Source organism: Medicago sativa, chromosome 7, assembly GCF_051527215.1.
Source record: "Medicago sativa cultivar Bolivia chromosome 7, Bolivia_mono, whole genome shotgun sequence".
NCBI classification, from domain to species: Eukaryota; Viridiplantae; Streptophyta; class Magnoliopsida; order Fabales; family Fabaceae; genus Medicago; species Medicago sativa.
Genome location: NC_140755.1, coordinates 35,010,972 through 35,031,608, shown reverse-complemented (window position 1 = coordinate 35,031,608; position 20,637 = coordinate 35,010,972). Strand labels below are relative to the sequence as shown.

The 20,637-nt window shown below is 31.5% G+C and overlaps 1 protein-coding gene, 1 long non-coding RNA gene and 3 other non-coding genes across 5 annotated transcripts; 3 read left to right on the top strand and 2 right to left on the bottom strand.

Moving 5' to 3' along the window:
- Positions 1 to 177: 177 nt before the first annotated feature.
- Positions 178 to 4,317, bottom strand: LOC146905893 (uncharacterized). The gene is made up of 2 exons (XM_085725729.1): positions 4,282 to 4,317; positions 178 to 1,873 (listed from the first exon to the last, which is right to left on the bottom strand). The coding sequence occupies exon 2, from the start codon at positions 1,862 to 1,864 to the stop codon at positions 263 to 265; it is 1,602 nt and encodes a 533-aa protein (XP_085581855.1). The 5' UTR covers positions 1,865 to 1,873; positions 4,282 to 4,317; the 3' UTR covers positions 178 to 262.
- A 3,757-nt stretch (positions 4,318 to 8,074) lies between these two features.
- On the bottom strand, positions 8,075 to 11,104 carry LOC146905892 (uncharacterized). Its single transcript, XR_015019093.1, has 2 exons — positions 9,669 to 11,104; positions 8,075 to 8,259 (listed from the first exon to the last, which is right to left on the bottom strand). It is a non-coding gene; the product is annotated as an uncharacterized LOC146905892 (long non-coding RNA).
- Positions 11,105 to 19,651: 8,547 nt separating this feature from the next.
- LOC146905891 (small nucleolar RNA snoR1) lies at positions 19,652 to 19,742 on the top strand. Its single transcript, XR_015020997.1, has one exon. It is a non-coding gene; the product is annotated as a small nucleolar RNA snoR1 (small nucleolar RNA).
- A 373-nt stretch (positions 19,743 to 20,115) lies between these two features.
- On the top strand, positions 20,116 to 20,194 carry LOC146905890 (small nucleolar RNA R12). Its single transcript, XR_015020730.1, has one exon. It is a non-coding gene; the product is annotated as a small nucleolar RNA R12 (small nucleolar RNA).
- A 120-nt stretch (positions 20,195 to 20,314) lies between these two features.
- On the top strand, positions 20,315 to 20,397 carry LOC146905889 (small nucleolar RNA SNORD24). The gene has a single exon (XR_015020741.1). It is a non-coding gene; the product is annotated as a small nucleolar RNA SNORD24 (small nucleolar RNA).
- Positions 20,398 to 20,637: the final 240 nt, after the last annotated feature.

Genomic DNA, 20,637 nt, shown 5'->3' with positions numbered 1-20,637 from the left:
TAAAGATCAATAAATACAATAATTAAATAGTAAATGCTGAATTAAAAATACAACTATAATACCTGAAGATCAACCTAAATTGCATCTTTTGTGCTTGCATCAACCGCTCTCCAATCATCTATTAAAATACTACACTTACTTCGAGCAAGAAATGTTGCATAACTCCTAAACTCTGCAGAATTTGGACCATAACACCTCCCAGTTTCTAGATTAAAGTTGAACATTGGTTTCACACCCGATTTCAGATCTTTGGTCATATTTTTCATCTTGGTGGCACCTCTAACATTTCTTTTTGGAATTTCACTAGACGAAAGAAGAATGTTGGAAGCTCAAAGAACACCGACCTCTTTTTCCATATATTTTTCACAACAGGCTTCTTTTTTTGCTTTCCAAAGGTAACCTCCACATTTTGTTGTCGTTGATAAACTTCCTCTCCGGTCAAGGGCTTTGGAGCAAAACCAAACTCCGGTTTACCATTGAAAGCTTTCCTCATCTTACGATATGGATGATAACGGTTTAGAAATTTTCGATGCCCAAGATAAACAGTCTTGCTTCCATGATGCAGTTGATGAAAACATGTTTCATCCTCACATATAGGGCACGCTTTATGCCCTTTAACTGTGTACCCACTCAAATTACCATATGCTGGAAAGTCGTTGATGGTGCAAAACAACATGGCACGCATATTGAAATGTTCACCGGAGTACGCGTCAAGAACATTAACTCCTTCTTCCCACAACAGTCTTAAATCATCAATCAATGGACTTAGATAAACATCTATGTCATTACCTGGTTGATATGGGCCCGAAATCATCATCGATAACATAATATATTTACGCTTCATGCACAACCACGGAGGTAGGTTGTAAATTATCAACAGAACGGGCCATGAAGTATGTTTACTACTTAGATTACCATATGGATTCATTCCATCAGTAGCAAGTCCAAGTCTAAGGTTTCTTTTCTCTTCGTCAAAAGTTGAAAACAAAGAATCGATTTTCTTCCATTGCAAAGAATCAGCTACATGGCGAATTTTTCCATCACGTTTTCTCTCATCTGCATGCCATCTAAGGTTCTTTGCATCCTTTGGATTAGAGAACAATCTCTTGAACCTTGAAATTATTGGTAGGTACCAAAACACTTTGGCAGGAGGACCCTTTGTGCTCGCATCATCACTAGAATCATCGTCTTTCTTTTTGTAGCGTGACACCTTGCACTTCGAACAATGATCATGTTTTTCAAACTCTTTTCTATATAAGATGCAGTCATTTGGGCATGCGTGTATTTTTACATACTCCATACCCATCGGACACAATATTTTTTTGGCCTCGTAATAACGATTCGGCATTGTGTTACCTTCCGGAAGCATTTCTGTCAACAACCGAAGCAATTCAGTGAAACTTTTATCACTCCATCCATTTTTTGCCTTCAAATTAAACAATTTTAAAATAGCTGACAAACGTGTAAACTTTGTGCATCCCGGATACGAAGGTTCTTCCTTGTTTTTACATAAAGTATCGTACATATGCGCTCTCTTAAAAGATTCTTCTCCAATATCGTGTATCATGTCTTCCAGTCGATCATCCATATCTACACTAACGTTCTCTCTTTGGGATACACTTGGCAGTATTGCTTCACCGTGCCATATCCATTGTGTATAAGTTTGACAAATCCCGTTCCAAGCTAGATGGCCCCTTATTTCTTCCTTTGTAATGTTTGGCTCCCGATTTGCACAAGAAACACAAGGACACGGGAAAAGTCCATCATTGTTTGGAAGATTTTGTTCAGCAAACTGTAGAAATTCTTCAACTTCATTATCAAACTCTTCACTTAATCGATTAGCTCTCATCCAACTACGATCCATAATGACGCACTGAAAATGAACACACTGAATCAAGGAATTGTGATGCCTACATAACTATTAGAACTTAGAAGACTTGGAGTTTGACCAAGTAAAAAACTTGGTGCTTAAGCTACGTAACTACTTACGCGGAGGTACGAGATTACTACTACCTAGAAATCTCTTAGATGACACGCAAAAACTGTCATTGTGAGTAAGGTGGCTAAGTTTTTTTTTTTAGTTACATAGGGTGAAAAAGAAGACAAACTAAACGTGGGGCAGTAAATCCCCTAACATCAGCATCAACAAAAAGAGAGAATTGAGCTGGACAAGTCACGTAATAATAAACAATATCAGCAATCAAGGAGCATCCGCGATTCACAATGTGACAATCTAAAACAAAGAGTAACGATCACAGTACAAAAATCCAATAAGTAAAGAAACAAATTTCTACCACAATGGAGCTCCTAATCTAAATTGATACATCTTCACTAGTTTTCTTTTCAAATTTCAAACTAATCCAATAAAAAAAAATTCTCTTTCATCGAAGTCGTGAACCTTAAATTCAAGCAATCAAAGAGTAAGGATCACAGTACAAAAATCCACAAATTAAAGATTAAATTTAGATTTAGAAGACTAATAAATCAAAACCTTATCTCAAAAACAATAGGAAAAAACAAGAAAAAGTGAAAAGGAAGTAAGTTCGGATATCAAACTAAATATATGATTACAAACTTGCACTAAGTAGTAAAATTAAAAGGAGTTGATAGCTCAATCAAATAAAAGTCTTCATTTAAAAATGAAAATAAAACAGATTCAACAAGTGCTTGACTAGGACAGTTTTTGATAAAAACAAACTATGCATAGCGCATATCCATGATAATGCCATCTATTTTGTATAATAAATTGATAATAATATAATATGTCAACCATGAAAAATGTGTCTTAGCAAGAGATATAGCTCTCAGCTGATGCAAAATTTGTCTTGTTTAAATACAAGATATTATTAATTAATTGTCTAAGACAAGCACTACAACAAAACCAACAAACAGGTAAAGTTATCATATCATATCAGTGTGGGGACTATTAACAATAAATTACTACAAAAATCAAAAGACAAAGTTCAAAGCTTTTGAAATTGTCTTCATCCATCATACATACTACACCACTAGAGATACCATGCCAAATATGCTTAAGTAGGGAAAACCCTTAATCATATACACAATGCTCCAGAATAACATGTTTAATAGTAATAGAAACCATTTTGTAATACTATGGTTCTTTCACTAGTCTTAAACACTCAAGGCCAAGAAAATAGAGAAACACAGAACATGGCAGAGTTACCAAAAGGTGTTACTCCAAGTAAAGGTGTTGTAAAAATAGTACTTTCCATAATGTTTATATCAAGGTAATTTGTAATCATTTATAGTTCTAGTTTATATCAAGGTAATATGTACAAAATTTACCACAGTAGTTCTAATCCTTACAAATTTATGTAGAGGTATAAAATATTATAAACTTGGGTATTATTCTGCATCAAATAATTCAATATTATAAATTTGTGTTGGGTATTAACTCAAAATCAAATTTTGATATCACATAAACAAACACACACTAAACATAGAGTATAGCTTCCGAGTTAGAAATGGGTGTAATGCAATCCAAGGATAGTGCATAGTAATAAATGATTGGATGAAGAATTGATGAGAACCAAAAGAAGACAAACAAGTTGAGTAGCTAAGGCATAGCCAGCAATTTGCATATACTTTTCAATTTTTAATGTATATTTATCGTAACTTATTAATTAATAACTTGTCCCACCTCATTGTGGTTATTGTACTTGTGCCCATTCTCAAAGGATGAGATAGAAGTGAGAGAGTGAGAGGATAGAGATAGCTCAAGAAACATAAACATAAACAGAAACTGAAAACTAAGAACAGAAAACACAAACCACACACTTATACTAACATCATCAATGCAACTTTAAAACCATGTCAACAACTATGTCTATGTCTATGGCTTCTTTTTCTCCTCTTACTAGAATCTCAACGACTCATTCTTCACTCTCCAAACCCCATCACAGCAACTTTAAAACCATGTCAACAACTATGTCTATGTCAATGACCTACGATGCCTAATTAAATTCAACAGCAAAATAACTTATCAGTAGCTTATACAAACGAATTTATCATTTATGCTCAAGACTGATTTCTTTTAAAATTATCTTGAGAACCAATTGTTCTGCATATAAATGTGTGCTCTGGTTTATGACAAATCAACAATAATAATCAAAATAAAATCAAATAAATCCATTTCATAAACATCTGATAGAAAAATAATAATTGTTCTATTAAACAAACCAAAAAATAATACATATGAAAATAAACATCTGATAGAAAAATAAAAACATAAGATATGGAATGAAAAGGAAGAACAAGTACCTGATTATATCTGATTAAAATGCCGCAGCTTTCAAAACCTTAACAAAATCAAACGAAATCTACAAAAATGAAATGAAAAGTGAGGAAGGGAAAGTGTTTTACGATAACAAAATTCAAATGAATGATGAAACCCTAACAAAATCAAAGAAGAAGAAGAAGAAGAAGATGAAGAAGAAGAAGAAGAAACGAACCTGGGAGTGGAATACTAAGAACACGAATGTGAGTGTGAGAAAACCTCTGTAATTGGAACCCTAACAGAATTGAAGAAGAAGAAGACCTCGACAATTGGAATTGGCGCTGTGTTTGTAATTGGAATTGGCAATTGTGATTTGGACGGTGGTGGATTGTGAATGGAAAAGGTGAGAAAAAGTGAGGAAGGGAAAGTGTATTACGATAGATGAATAGGTCAAAGTAAAAGTTTGTTTTTACTTCAGACAGGTTCTCACCACTGATGTGAAAAAAATAGCCAAAGTTTTCGCTTAAATTGTGAAAATACCACCGCGTTTTTTTCCCTTCATTCCAATTATGCACTGATGTAAATCGTACATGCTACTAGGAATTCCCCTCATGTGCTTAAGTCAACTGATGTAAAAACTTACAGTTTGTATCTTTCACTTCAGATATTTTTCATGCTGATGTGAAAACTAAAACCCCTATGATGTTAAATATATATTTTGTAGTAGTGATATGACCACCAGACCACCATATAACACCATCATATGGTTGCACTAGTGGTTGGGTTGGTTGGTTTGTTGTTGGCGAATGCCTTTGAATTCTCTTTGACCACAGCCCTCAATTCATTGTGAGGTCCCAATAGCAATGTTGCGGCACTCTTCATACGCACCTCACTCTCATAAAGTTGCATTTGAAACTATCTAATTGTTAATTAATGCAAAATATGTTTAATGAAACATACAAATAAATTGTGAATTACTCCGTACCGTGCCAAGTAAAAGGGCAGGAACAAAGAAATGTTCCATGCTCATCCAGTCAAGAACCCATACACCAGAATTATCACTATGAAAAAATAATAAGCAATGATAATTTAACAACTCCATAATTAGAATAAACACTGTTAAAAATTAACTCCAGACTACATAATTGCAAATGTTAAAGAGTTATGTTTTGATAGTATTTTCAACCTGTTTCCAGTGCATAGGAGGCCTCTACCAGGTACAATATCAAATGACGTGAAATCCTTTTGGTCGTCGAACGACAACCCAAAGCTTGGATCACTCACAAATTTGTGCAGCAAAGTGGCCTACAAATATCCATTTCACAGTTTTTACTACGCAATGTTTTAATTATCCAGGCTAATATTAACTTAACACGCTTATATTTAATTTAATAATATTACCAATTTTTGAATCTGTAGCCTCCTGAAAGGAGTGGCTACTACTGGACAGTTGGAATCTAAGTGGTAAATAGTAGCTTCCTCAAGGTGGATAATCATCAAGTACCAATGATCGGTCCAAGTCTTCACAAGCACATAGATCTAATAACTATGCATAATATTATTGCACATGATAACTTAAAACATTTCATACTCTGAATCATGCAGAATCAAATAAAACATTTGGTATACCATACGTATTAATACAATATTCATTTCCTTTGGTCTTATTTTTTTAATAATATAACTTAAATGTTATACCATACTTAACAGAATCATTTAAACTATCATTTATTTAATTTTTCATGTAAATATGGACACCGTAATTTCAATGACGCCCTTATACAATTGCATAGTTTCATTAATAACTCCTAATAGGGTTTGGTATCTCATTGAATTATTGTTGGTTCAAGAAAATTGCAATTTGAAAGATTGTACTTACAAATAATTAACAAATAATTATTAATTAACATACTTTTCACGTATCAGATGTATTGGCATTCCAGTAGTAAAATCAGCCTAATAAACAAATAATTATTAATTAGATTTTTCGGCATGTCACATCATCCACCATTATTTTCTTAAATGTAAATATATTTATGCAAACAATCCAACTATATGTATACCTCAAAAGACGGTGGGAGAACCCAAACCGCTTGAGAACTCAAATGTTGTTGCGCTATTCGGATACTCTCAGCCATAAGTGTCATCACCTGACACCAAATTACGACTTAATAATTAATAACCAACTTCTATTAATTATTACACAAACAAAAAACATTAAATTATGGTTAGAGCAAATTACCAATTCATAAATTTTCTTAGTTGGAATCAAGCAAAACAAGTCATTCCTAGAAGCCGACAATTCTCCTGATTTCACCAACCTTTCTTCCATAATTTTAGCATCTTTGGTTCTTTGAAATAGAAATGCACAAACTCGAACTTGTTTAGGAACTAGGTCCATGTCATTTGTGTGTCGAAATACAAGCTACTTACCCTATAAAACATTTGTTACGATGAGGTTGGCAGATTGAATAACAAATGCATTTTATCATGTAGTGTAAAATTTAATAATAGGTAAAACTATTTACTTTTGGAATGATAGTCCCACATTGTCTTTGTTTCTAACACTTGTTTCAGCAGCCTTATTTTTACCCTTTGAGTTAGATCTCTTTCCTTTGTTACTAGAGCTAGGACATGAAGTATTGGTGAAAAGCCTCTTGGGAATGGGTGGTTTAACTGTACCAGGGGAGAGCTACAAAAAAGGAAAAGAGTTAGTTTATTATTATGGCAAATAACTATTATCAAAAAATTCAATCGTACAGTACATGTAACATGTTTTGACATACACTTGCACCAGGTTGTGAGTTACAAGCACAAAATGAATCAAATAAATTATGTTAAGTGTAAACAACCAAAATTAATTTCAAGTGGTATAGGGTTTAGTAACATAATGATGTTGACTACAATATTATTAGAACAAAGCCACAACTAAATTTAATAACAAAGTATAGTTTTAATATACCATCCTAGCATGTGTTCTCCTGAAGTCGCTACGAGGGATTTCCTCGGCTTCACTGCAATTTGCGTCTGAACCAGTTTTCGGCAGCCACTCACTTGGCATGAAAGGTTCAACTGCTTCATCAGACATCATCATGTTCTGAGACCAACTTCCTTCACCGTTCATCACATCAACATCAATGACAGCATCAGCAGATGGTAACTCTACATTTCGATTAAAATCGTCATCCTCAATGTTAACAACATTCGGAGCAAACAAAGGTACATGAGTTGGTGTACGAGTCTTGGTAGTTACTGGGGTGCTCTACATGGGTTCAGTAAACACACCACTACCATTATCCTTCTCTTCAATGTTCTTCACATACTTTTCTATTTGTTTGCATGTGACATTTAGTTCAGTCAGCTCAGTGATAGTGATCTATAAGAATACAAAAACTATTATTGAAATTTTAATGGAAAAACACAAAGTTTAAACCAAAATACTAAATATGGAGAAACACTAACCTCATGATTTGCAATGACTTTTGAAAGTAGTGTTTTCATGGTTACTAACTCTTTCATCACCATCTCCAATGTAGAGTCCTTTTTGCATGAACCATCAGTTTGTTCTTCACAAGGGTTTTTTCATTCAAGTTGTTGTTCCTTTAATAGAAGAAATTATTACTACATATTTAAAACTGTAGAACACAAAATTGAAATACATAAACATATAATAATATGAAAAGCAACTAACATGTTGTTGTCTTCTTCGTCACCGTCGCTCATTGAGAAATCCATAGGAGAAGCTTGCTGATGGTACGTTGTGAGTGAAAAACAAGCTTTAGAAGGTTTTGTTTGCTTTGGTAATGAAACACCCCTACTAGAAAATTACCTAGGATATCTAGCATGAGTGTTAAACTCGGCATCGGGTACATTAAAATTACAATAAATAAAAATTCTCTGAACAATTCATAGAACTTCTCACCTGTTAACTCAAAAATAGTACCACTGACGTGTACTTTATATGGTCCAGCTACTTCTGCTCCTTCATCAAGAACCATCATGACGTATAATAACTCGTATATCTGAAATAAATAAAAGGGATTTGGGTGAGACATGATGTCTCAGTGAGTTCCATCTATCCTAGGTTGTAGGCAACCTCGGGGAACCTAGGATCGCCATCTGTTTCTAACCTCAACCCATTTTGGGTTTATACAATTTCATTATGCATAACTGAGCGATCAAGGGATAACTAAAATCGCTGTTTGAAATACTACTTTGATCATATAATAATTATAATCATATTCATAACTTTAATCATAAACATAATAATCATAAACATATATCCGGTCTATCGTATTCTGGTATAGCTTATACTTTGACATACTGAATTGAGCATGTCTCTGATTCTTTTCCGATAACAACTAGTTTCGGCTAACTAAGCCGGAGTTTCATAACTAAAATTCCTCATTTCCAACGATTAGTAAAATTTCCATAAAATATTGCTTCGTAGCTAATTCATTTCAAACATAATTTTCATATTGATACACTTCTCGTATACTTTATCATCGCATCTCATGATGTGAATTTACCATCAATAAAGTATGTAAATTATTTTCTCATTTATACAACTCAATATAATTTATCTCATCAATATAAAATATTTTCTCATTTGTACCGCTCAATATAAATTATTTCATCATTTATCTCTTTCCATTATTTGTACATAAACCACATTATATCTTCGTTGTGGCGAACGGGAATATACCACATTATCTCTTCGTTGTGGCGAACGGAATATACCACATTATCTCTTCGTTGTGGCGAACGGAAATATACCACATTATCTCTTCGTTGTGGCGAACGGAAATATACCACATTATCTCTTCGTTGTGGCGAACGGATAAAAAGTTCTTTACTATGACCCGTACGTCATAGGCTACATTATCTCTCGTTGTAGCAAACGGATAAAAAGTTCATTACTATGACCCGTACGTCATAGGCTACATTATCTCTCGTTGTAGCAAACGGATAAAAATTCATTACTATGACCCGTACGTCATAGGCTACATTATCTCTCGTTGTAGCAAACGGATAAAAATTCATAGTTTCTTTTCTTTTTTATTTTTTTCCTATGAGCATGTTACTCATTTCAATTTTTCTTCTCATTTCCATTTTCTTTCAAATCATTACTATAATTATATAAATCATTCGCGTTGATAGAATTTTTCCTCCAACATTTATACTAGCATAACATACTTATTAACATAATTGAGATTTTAGAATAAACAAATAAGGATACCTAACTCAGAATTAATCATTCTACTATCTCATATTTATTATGTTTCAAATGTACCAATCATATGACATGATAGTCATGCTTGCACAATCGGCCAGTAATTATAGAAATGGTCTAAATTATTCATATTATCTAAATAATCTAACATAATCATAGTTGATCCCCAAAGGTGGGTTTTAAGCTAAAGGAACTCACCTTGGCATTAGTCCCGAAATTGCAAGCAGCTTATCCCCAATTTTCAGCTTTTGCTAGCTCCAAAACTCCATAATCCATTTTCCAAAATAGCTTATGTATTGGCTTATAGGTGTTACTCTTTCTGAAACAACTCAACTCATTTGTGACATACTCTTACTTCATCAACCAGCATATACAAAAATTTCCATTCCAGTCCCTGCACCCGAAGTTCACCGTTTGGCTATTTAAGCACTTCCAAAACAGCTTAATTACCATTTAATCACCTTTACCATGATTAGAACACCTTATTCTTTTTCCATTGCTCATATACCAATTCAACATATCTCGCCTAAACTGTTCATCAGAAAATAATACTTGAAACAACTTAACTTTCAACTTAAGCTATTCTTCAACAGCTTAACTAGCAACTTATAACTTCTATCACATAAATTTCGACCCAACCTTTAATACAGAAGTTCCAACATGTATTATTAACCCTATGAATCACTTGTACAGTAGTTTGAACTCACAACTTAGTCATTTAAGGCATTTTGCTCAAAACAGCTTAACTGACAGCTTATGACCTCTAAACAATTCAATTTCTGCTCAAATTTTCCAGAATCAATCCCAACATGTTTAAACACCTCCTAAACCAGTTATACAAAATTCCAACATGTTACAATCAATAATCACTTGAAATAGCTTATGGGAATAACTTGCACACTTTAAGTCCTAAGTTCTCACACCAATGCTCCTAGCTTATTATCATTCTTCATACCATATTTCTAAATACCATTACCACACATAATCCTCTTCCAATTACACATAAAACATATATCAAAGCTTGGATTAAATAAATTCCCATGAAAAGATGATTATGCCACTTACCTTGTGATTAATCCATTCTTTGGTGCTCTAATGCAAACTCATAAGCTAATTCCCATGAGGCTTGAATGAAAATGAAGGTTATGGAGAATCAAAAGGAGAGGCGGTTTTGAGGAATTAAGAATGGAAGGAGAAGTTTTGAAGTGTGTTTCTTCCTTAAATCACCTCTAGAAAACTTATGTGTACCATTCATGTAGTGAAAGCATGGTAATTTGATGAAGTTTTGGTGGTTAAGGTAGTATAGGGAGGGGACCGATTTCTTAGAGGGAGAAGGGGGAAGAAAATATTCTAGAATGAAGAAGAAGAATATGGAAAATGAGAGAAGATTAAGCCTTTGGTCCAACTTTAAAAAAAAAATCTTGATTAGCAAGTTTACCATTTTGCCCTTTAAAGGAAAAGACACAATTATCCTCCGTTAATTCGTAACCATTAAATTTCTCGAGTTCATTGGAATAATGAGCGAGATATTTATAGATTAATGTCTCATTTCTTAATAAATAATTAACCCCTTTAACAATTATTTATGTTTTGACATGTAATTGATACGACAATTTATTATAAATTCAGCGGGATATTACAGGTAAAAATTATGTGAAGTACATATTTGTATAGATAAGTTATGGAAATAAAATATAAGAAATATACTCACATGTTGTACAGCTTCTTTTATTTAAATATAATAAAGAAAAAACTTGAGGGTGACTTGTAGTCACTAAAAGTGAATTTGTGTTTGCTTGTCACTTTTGCAGCCAATTGAGTGTACCTATGTACCATAGTGTCACACAGACTACGGTTTAAAATATTCCAAGGAGAATTTGTTTTGGCTTTTAGGCTAACAAGTGTATTCGGGACACTTTAATGAAATTTGTGATATGACGATGTTTCACAAATTTTACTCGTTAAAATTTTACAAATTACGACGTCAAATTAAAAAATTAAAAAAACAATTGAAATTTGTGATACGACGATGTTTCACAAATCTTACTCGTCAAAATTTTACAAATTACGCGTCGAATTAAAAAATTAAAAAAACAATTGAAATTTGTGATACGACGATGTTTCACAAATCTTACTCGTCAAAATTTTACAAATTACGACGTCGAATTAAAAAATTAAAAAAACAATTGAATTTTGTGATACGACGATGTTTCACAAATCTTACTCGTAAAATTTTACAAATTACGGCGTCAAATTAAAAAATTAAAAAAACATTTAAAATTTGTGATACAAAGATGTTTCTCAAATCTTACTCGTCAAAATTTTACAAATTACGGCGTCGAATTAAAAAATTAAAAAAACAATTGAAATTTGTGATACGACGATGTTTCACAAACCTTACTCGTCAAATTTTACAAATTACGACGTCGAATTAAAAAATTAAAAAAACAATTGAAATTTGTGATACGACGATGTTTCACAAATCTTACTCGTCAAAATTTTACAAATTAGGGCGTCGAATAAAATTTAAGTTGCTTAATTAGTTACTACAATTTGATTCTACGGTATCTAATTACCCTTTTATTTGACTAAGTACTCACTCAAATCATTATTAATCATAAAATATCTTTATTATAGTATAAATTTGAAATTAATGTAACGTTATTTGTAACCCACTTGGGTTGGCCTGGTGGTATTGACTTGTAATCTGGGAGTGTGCTCCTCCTCGAGGTCTCTGGTTCGATTCTCTCCAGTGCCAATTTAGGTGGGCTAGTTTAGCTTCTTCAAAAAAAAAATGTAACGTTATTTGTTACATAAAAACCAAACTCTGTTAGTACTCTTCTCAAAAAACTCTGTTAGTACTTGATTTTAAAATTTTCATTTCAATGTAAGTTATGATTATTTTCTGCAATTTGTATAGGCTTTTGTAAAAAAAAGTACAAAGAAATAGTGATTTGGTTCTATAATGATGCGATTCTACAAGCTCTACCCATCAATTAAGCTTCTGCTGTCAGCAAGATCACATGTGCGTGTACTATTACTCCCAAATGGGAGAGAAAAGTTGACTTTGTCATCCCCCACATTATTGTGAAAAAAAAATCAATAACATTTATCGGTAAAAAAAAATCAATAACATTTATTAATTTAATAAATGTCCATTTCGGTTATAAAAATCATAAAACAATATTAATCCACCAAATTGAACATATATTGCAGAATCTTAAATAATTGCCCAAAAACTTCAATCTCTCCCCAGAAATTCATCACTCTATCAAGAAACTGCCCAGAAAATGCATAGCTCTGCCCAGAAAATTCAAGCTCTGCCCAGAAAATTCGTAAATTGAACATGAACAACATATTTCATTAACAACATAACAATTTAAACATTACAAACAGATTTGATTAACAACATAACTAAATACAAACATGAACAACCTAAACATCATAAATCTAAACAATTAACAAACAATGACTAAACATTGAAATTTTTTGTTGAGATACAAAAGAAATGCATGATTAAAGCAACAAGTATGTACTTAACAATTGAAATTGAATTCCTTGCCTTTTGAACCTCTTCATTCAACTTCAACATCTCACAAGATTAAATCTCTTGCAACCCACATATTTTTGCAACTTTTTCCATAGATTTCTTTTGAATTTCAGCAACCCTAATCTCAAATATGCTCTTCAAATCAGAGATATGAGTATCAAATCGGCCCTAACTTTGTTCAAACCAACCTCCATGCTCTTCCTCCTATTCACGTTATCCAGATCTACATCTTTCTTCACTTGGTCGATCAACCCCTCGAAATGAACAATCAGTGTTTCAATTTGTTTATCCAAACTTAAAGGCCTAAAAAACGACCTTTGTCTAGCAACTACAGATAGTGAAGGGTTCGCCGGTTGTCCGTCGACGGCATCGCATCTACAGCACGGTTCAGTTGTCATCGCGGAGAAAGATCCATCCTTCGTGTATGAGCAACGGACACATATTGGATTAGAAGAGTTGCTGCTTGAGGATGCCATTGTGTTGGATGTTCGAAAATTTGAAGGAAGAAAGGAAATGGATTCAAACGTGGATCTGATATTGGGAAAAGCTTAATGAGAGAAAAATGGAACTCAGGCTCATGTATTAATATTTTTTAAGGAAAAGGATGTATTAATATTAGTCGTTATTAATTCACAATTTTAATTTTTTTTAAATAATTTTTATAAACCATAAAATATTTTTTTACACTAACACTACATGAGTAGACAATAAAGGTTAAAGGATAAATTAGTAAAGTTTTCTTCACTAATAAAAAAAAGCTTCTTAGGCATACTCCATTGGTAATAAACGATCAATGACTTTTAAAACACCGGTCGAACTCTCAAGTATGACCATAACGGAAAGAATCCAAGACCCAAAACAACAATAAAGAAGGTTCAATGAATAATCAAACTATAAACTCTCATCTAAACTGAAAGAATCTTAGACCTAAAACAACAAGTAAGAAGGTTCAATGAATAATCAAACATTAAACTCTCATATAAACGGAAAGAAATTTAGACATAAAACAACAAGAAAGAAGGTTCAATGAATAATCAAACTATAAACTCTCATCTAAACTAAAAGAATCTTAGACCTAAAATGATCAATGAATAATCAAACTCTAAACTTCCATCTAAATGGAAAGAATCTTAGACCTAAAACAACAAGTAAGAAGGTTCAATGAATAATCAAACTCTAAATTCTCATCTAAACTAAAAGAATCTTAGACCTAAAACAACAAGTAAGAAGGTTCAATGAATAATCAAACTATAAACGCTCATCTAAACTGAAAGAATCTTTGAACTAAAACAACAAGTAAGAAGGTTCAATGAATAATCAAACATTAAACTCTCATCTAAACAGAAAGAATCCTAGACCTAAAACAACAATAAAGAAGGTCCAATGAATAGTCAAACTATAAACTCTCATCTAAACTGAAAGAATCTTAGACCTAAAACAACAAGTAAGAAGGTTCAATGAATAATCAAACATTAAACTCTCATATAAACGGAAAGAAATTTAGACATAAAACAACAAGAAAGAAGGTTCAATGAATAATCAAACTATAAACTCTCATCTAAACTAAAAGAATCTTAGACCTAAAATGATCAATGAATAATCAAACTCTAAACTTCCATCTAAATGGAAAGAATCTTAGACCTAAAACAACAAGTAAGAAGGTTCAATGAATAATCAAACTCTAAATTCTCATCTAAACTAAAAGAATCTTAGACCTAAAACAACAAGTAAGAAGGTTCAATGAATAATCAAACTATAAACGCTCATCTAAACTGAAAGAATCTTTGAACTAAAACAACAAGTAAGAAGGTTCAATGAATAATCAAACATTAAACTCTCATCTAAACAGAAAGAATCCTAGACCTAAAACAACAATAAAGAAGGTCCAATGAATAGTCAAACTATAAACTCTCATCTAAACTGAAAGAATCTTAGACCTAAAACAACAAGTAAGAAGGTTCAATGAATAATCAAACATTAAACTCTCATCTAAACGGAAAGAAACTTAGACATAAAACAACAAGAAAGAAGGTTCAATGAATAATCAAACTATAAACTCTCATCTAAACTGAAAGAATCTTAGACCTAAAACAACAAGTAAGAAGGTTCAATGAATAATCAAACATTAAACTCTCATCAAAACGGAAAGAATCCTAGACCTAAAACAACAAGAAAGAAGGTTCAATGAATAATCAAACTCTAAACTCTCATCTAAACGGAAAGAATCTTAGACCTAAAACAACAATAAAGACTGATCAATGAATAATCAAACTCTAAAGTCTAACCCAAAAGGAAAGAATCTTAGACCTAAAACAACAAGTAAGAAGGATCAATAACTATTCAAACTCCAAACTCTCATCTAAACATAACGAATCTTAGGCCTAAACCACTTGTAAAACTGTTCAATGAATGTTCAAACTCTAAAATCTCACCCAAAAATGAAAGATCCTTAGACTTAAAACACTTGAAAATATTTGATGTAAACAACATTATTTATGTCACAAATAATTTTTTGGGGTTAATAGGGGTTTACCCCCCTGCCATTTGGGCGACTTTTGAAAAACCCCCCCGTAAAAAAAAAACTTGTAGATTCCCACTTGTAATTTCAAGATTCTTTGGTTTACCCCCCCGAAGCCAATAGTCAGCAGCTGAGTGGACAAAAAGGGTGACGTGGCGCGCTGACTGTATAATTATTTTTATTTTTTTATTGGGGTACACGTGGCATTTTTGTTTTTTTTTAAAAAAATTATTAAAAAATCTGGAAAATCGAAAAATGAATAAAAAAAATCTAGAAAAATTAATAAAAAAATGAAAAAAATATTAAAAAATTCTGGAAAATTGAAAAATTAATAAAAAAATTTAAAAATTCTGGAAAAATGGAAAATCAATAAAAAAATATTAAAAAATTCTGGAAAATTGAAAAATTAATAAAAAAATAAAAAATTCTGGAAAAACGAAAAATCAATAAAAAATATCAAAAAATTCTGGAAAATTGAAAAATTAATAAAAATAAAATAATCTAATAAAATGAAAAATAATTAAAAAAATCTGGAAAAAATAAAATTTCAAAATTTTCTAAAAAAAATTAAAATTCTGGAAAAATAAAAATTTTCGAAATTTTAAATTTTAATGAAAATTCTGGAAAAATGAAATTTTAATGAAAAATTTTTGAAATTTTCATTAGTATTTCTCAAAAATTTTCCGGGAATTTTTGTGTATTTATAAACCGAGAATAAGGGAAAAAAATATGTGTATTTATAAACCGAGCTTAGGTTTTTTATGTATTTTTCAAAATTTTGAAATTTTCATTAGTATTTCTCAAAAATTTTCCGGGAATTTTTGTGTATTTATAAACCGAGAATAAGGGAAAAAAATATGTGTATTTATAAACCGAGCTTAGGTTTTTTTATGTATTTTTCGAAATTTTGAAATTTTCATTAGTATTTTTTCCTTGAATTTTTGTGTATTTATAAACCGGGAACTTTTGTGTATTTATAAACCGAGAATAAGGGAAAAAATACACTGAAAAAACCATATTTTTCGAAATTTTGAAATTTTCATTAGTATTTTTTCCGGGAATTTTTGTGTATTTATAAACCGGGAACTTTTGTGTATTTATAAACCGAGAATAAGTGAAAAAATACACTGAAAAAACCTAAGCTCGACATATATACTAATCAAAATTTTGAAATTTCGAAAAATACGAATGAAAATTTCAAAAATTTCATTTTTTTTAAAAATGATTAATCTTTTTAATTTTTTTTGAAAATTTCGAATTTTTTTTAAATATTTTCCAGAATTTTTTCATTATATTTCATTTTATTAGATTATTTTATTTTTTTAATCATTTTTTATTTTTATTAATTTTTCCAGAATTTTTAAATTTTTCTGATTTTTTTTATTTTTATTAATTTTTCCAGATTTTTTTAATTTTTACCGTTTGTTTTTCAATTTTTTCATTTTTATTAATTTTTCAATTTTCCAGAATTTTTAAATTTTTTTATTAATTTTTCAATTTTCAGAATTTTTTTATATTTTTTTCATTTTTTATTAATTTTTCTAGATTTTTTTTATTCATTTTTCGATTTTTCCAGATTTTTTAATAATTTTTTTTAAAAAAAAAACAAAAATGCCACGTGTACCCCAATAAAAAAATAAAAAATAAAAATAATTATACAGTCAGCGCGCCACGTCACCCTTTTTGTCCAGTCAGCTGCTAACTATTGGCTTCGGGGGGGTAAACCAAAGAATCTTGAAATTACAAGTGGGAATCTACAAGTTTTTTTTTTACGGGGGGGTTTTTCAAAAGTCGCCCAAATGGCAGGGGGTAAACCCCTATTAACCCTAATTTTTTGTCACAAATAATTTTCTGTCACGTATAAAATAATCCAGATATATTTATTTTATGTCAAAAATTATTTTTCATTCATTTTAATATCAATTTAAAAACCAATTGATTTTTTATGTTATTACTTTTAATATCAGCGCAACAATTTTTTTAACATAGCAGCTACATTTAGCAACTTAGTTACCTGGGCCATAAGAAAATTCAAGTTTCAGCAACTAAGGCCCAAAGAAATTGCCAGCCCATTACCTATTACAAAGAAATCAAATATTGTTTTTTAATCAGAACGTGGGGACCACTGCTGCGGTACACAATGTCTTTCAACAATTCACAACAATTACCATGTCACAAATCCTGACCATTCAATTTAAAAAGTAATAAATCCATGGTTGTGGTTTAACTTTCCCATGAAGGGAAAGAACTCCCCTTTCCCATACTAAACCTCACCGAGAAGTCCAAAACGTATCACAGTGTTTGAGTTCACTGTTACCCTTTGAACATAGTTACGAACATCTCCACAGACTGAATTAAAGCACTTTACCAAACCCAAAAAATGAAAGGAAGAAAAGTAAAAGAACTTTCAAGTAACCAATTCGTTTTCCCAGTGAAATGCGTTCTGCGTTATGATATAGACTATGAATTCAGAAGAAGCTCCCTTTAAAAAAACCACATCATCCCACGCCTACTTGAAAGAGAAAGAAATCAAAGCTTTGTTTCTGATCTGAAAGGAGAAAATTAAAAATTGAAGCTTCCAAAAATTGAAGCTTTGTTGGTGGCTTTTCTGATCACCATGATCTCTTTCCTCGTGTTTGATTGGGCCGCCGTCGGCGTCGACGTCGCTGCCGAGATCGGTGTCACTGGCCGTTTCAAAGCCGTCGAAAACGTCATTGGTTGAAGCCGCAGTGGAGGGAATCACGTTTCGATCTTCAATTACTACCATCTTCGAGAAGGTTTGCTGTGGAAAGATTTGTTTGGATTAATAGCAACAAAAAAAAGTGATTCTTTGTTTTGTGATGTGCTAGTTACACTGATTATTAAAACTGCTTTTTTTTTTGTTATGAATTAACAACAATAGATTTTATGTGTTTTGAGGGAAAATTCTAGAAGGATTGTCGCTTGAAGGTTATATTTGAATCAGATTGTGATAATTTGATAAAGGAAATCAATGGTAACCCTAATTTCATAACCATTTGGGGGAGATAGATTGAGATCTAAGAGAGAAATAAAGAGAAAGACTTTACTGGTTTTTATTTTTTATTTTTTATGTTGGTTGTGTTTTCTAGAATTTTTTTATGAAGATGATGAATGAGGGGAAGGAAGAAGATGAAGAATGGGATATAAAGTTAGATGTTGCTGGTTCATCATAAGATACAGTAGACATGCATGATTTAACAGTCCTCTTTTAATAAAAAAAGAATCAAACGATTTAAATTAAAAAAATTAATAGGACCTATGGTGGACCACTCTTAAGGTTGGTTCACCATAGACATTTAAGGTTAAAATTAATAGTCAGGATTTATTTGACCGACGGAGACAAACGTGGGGGACCAAAACATGAGTTTTATTAGTTATGGGACTAAAATGAAAACTTGAAATTAATTATAGGATCAAATGACCTATTAAGCCTTAAATATATATTATTTATGTCTTTTCATACTTATAAGCTAATTCAAGAAGTTAAACTAATCCACCGAAATCGCCACATGGTAAAATCGAACCAGAAACCTTGAGGAGCACACTTCAAAGAACCAAACCAATCTAAATTCAACTGTAAATTTTACGGAACACTCCAAATTCTATAAGCTAGCTTATATGCTAACTAGTTTATCAGTTATTCACTATCAGCTCATCTATTATAAGCTAACCTATCAATTATTGACAATTTTTTTTCCCAAAAAAAGCCTTAGTATAAGTACTTTTAAGCAAACAAAGTCTCAATGGATTATGGAACACAAGGCGTACTTAAATCTGAAAACAGAGGTATGGGGGTGTGAATAAAAAAGGCAATGTGCGATTAACAAACACACAACAACAAAACTCGACCCATAAAAGCCCAAACTTTTAACAAGATTTTCAAGTAGATACTAACCCTAACAAAAAGCCTATAAAAACCACAAGCCTCTCTGAAACTTCATCCAACCCTAATTTACATTCTGTTCACTTCTCTGTTTCGCAGATGTAGCCGCACCTACTTTGTTGTTCGATCAACAATCTTTTTCTTTCTCTCTGTTTGTTCTTCGATTTTATTTTTCTTTTCAGTTTTTGTTAATTATTTGTTTAAACAACGACGAGGATGAATATTGCTTTATTCTGACACCTCTTGTATGAGATGAATCATATGATTCATCTTTGAGCACATTATGCAACTCTCTGAGTCTTGTTTATCAAATTGTTTTTTTTCCTGAAACACGAACACTCTTCAAATTAGGTGTGTCTTGTGTCCGTGTCCGTATCTGTGTTCTATAGTTTTGTTTAATTTATTTATCTGTTGTTGTTGAAACAATTTTTCTAAGCCTAATATTGCAATTCTTTGGTCATCGATATGTATGTCAAGGAATCTATCATTAGGCAATAGTAATGTTTGTTTTACATGTGTACGTGTAAATTATGCGTGCACTCTATCTTTAGCTCCGGATATCCTTTCTACGGGATTTTCCGGTGACGAGATAGATACAATTTTTGTTTTAATTTAACCTTAAATGTTAATTGTTTTAGTATATTTATGTTTTTTTTTTTTGTATGTCTTTTGATGTTGAAGGATGAAAAATTGACGGATTACGATTGATATTATTCATATATGATAATCATAACCAGCTACTTCTGACTACATCAATCAAAAAAATTTGTTTTTGCAATTTTTAATTTATGTTTTTTTATTCTTTTATACTTGTTTTATTGCCTTTTTTTTTTTTTAATTTATGATTGTTAATTTGTGTGATTTGAGTTTGTAGCCTGTGATGTTAGAAAATATTTGCTACTCTTGATGGGATCACCCATGTGACGATTATTTATCCACCAAGATCTCTGAGGCTTCCTTGTTTTTGATTTGCACAAATTGTTAGATCAATGTTATTTGAGCTGTGATAAAAAAATAATTAAAATATATCATTTTATTTATTAATTTGATATAATTGGAATCTATGCTACTAGAACTCTAATTTTTCATGTTAAGATTGCTTTGATTGAAACCTTGGTACGAAATCAATTTTAGCACCTGTCTACGGATTCTTCTGTTAATGATCATTTTATCTTTTTCCCTTTATACGAATTGA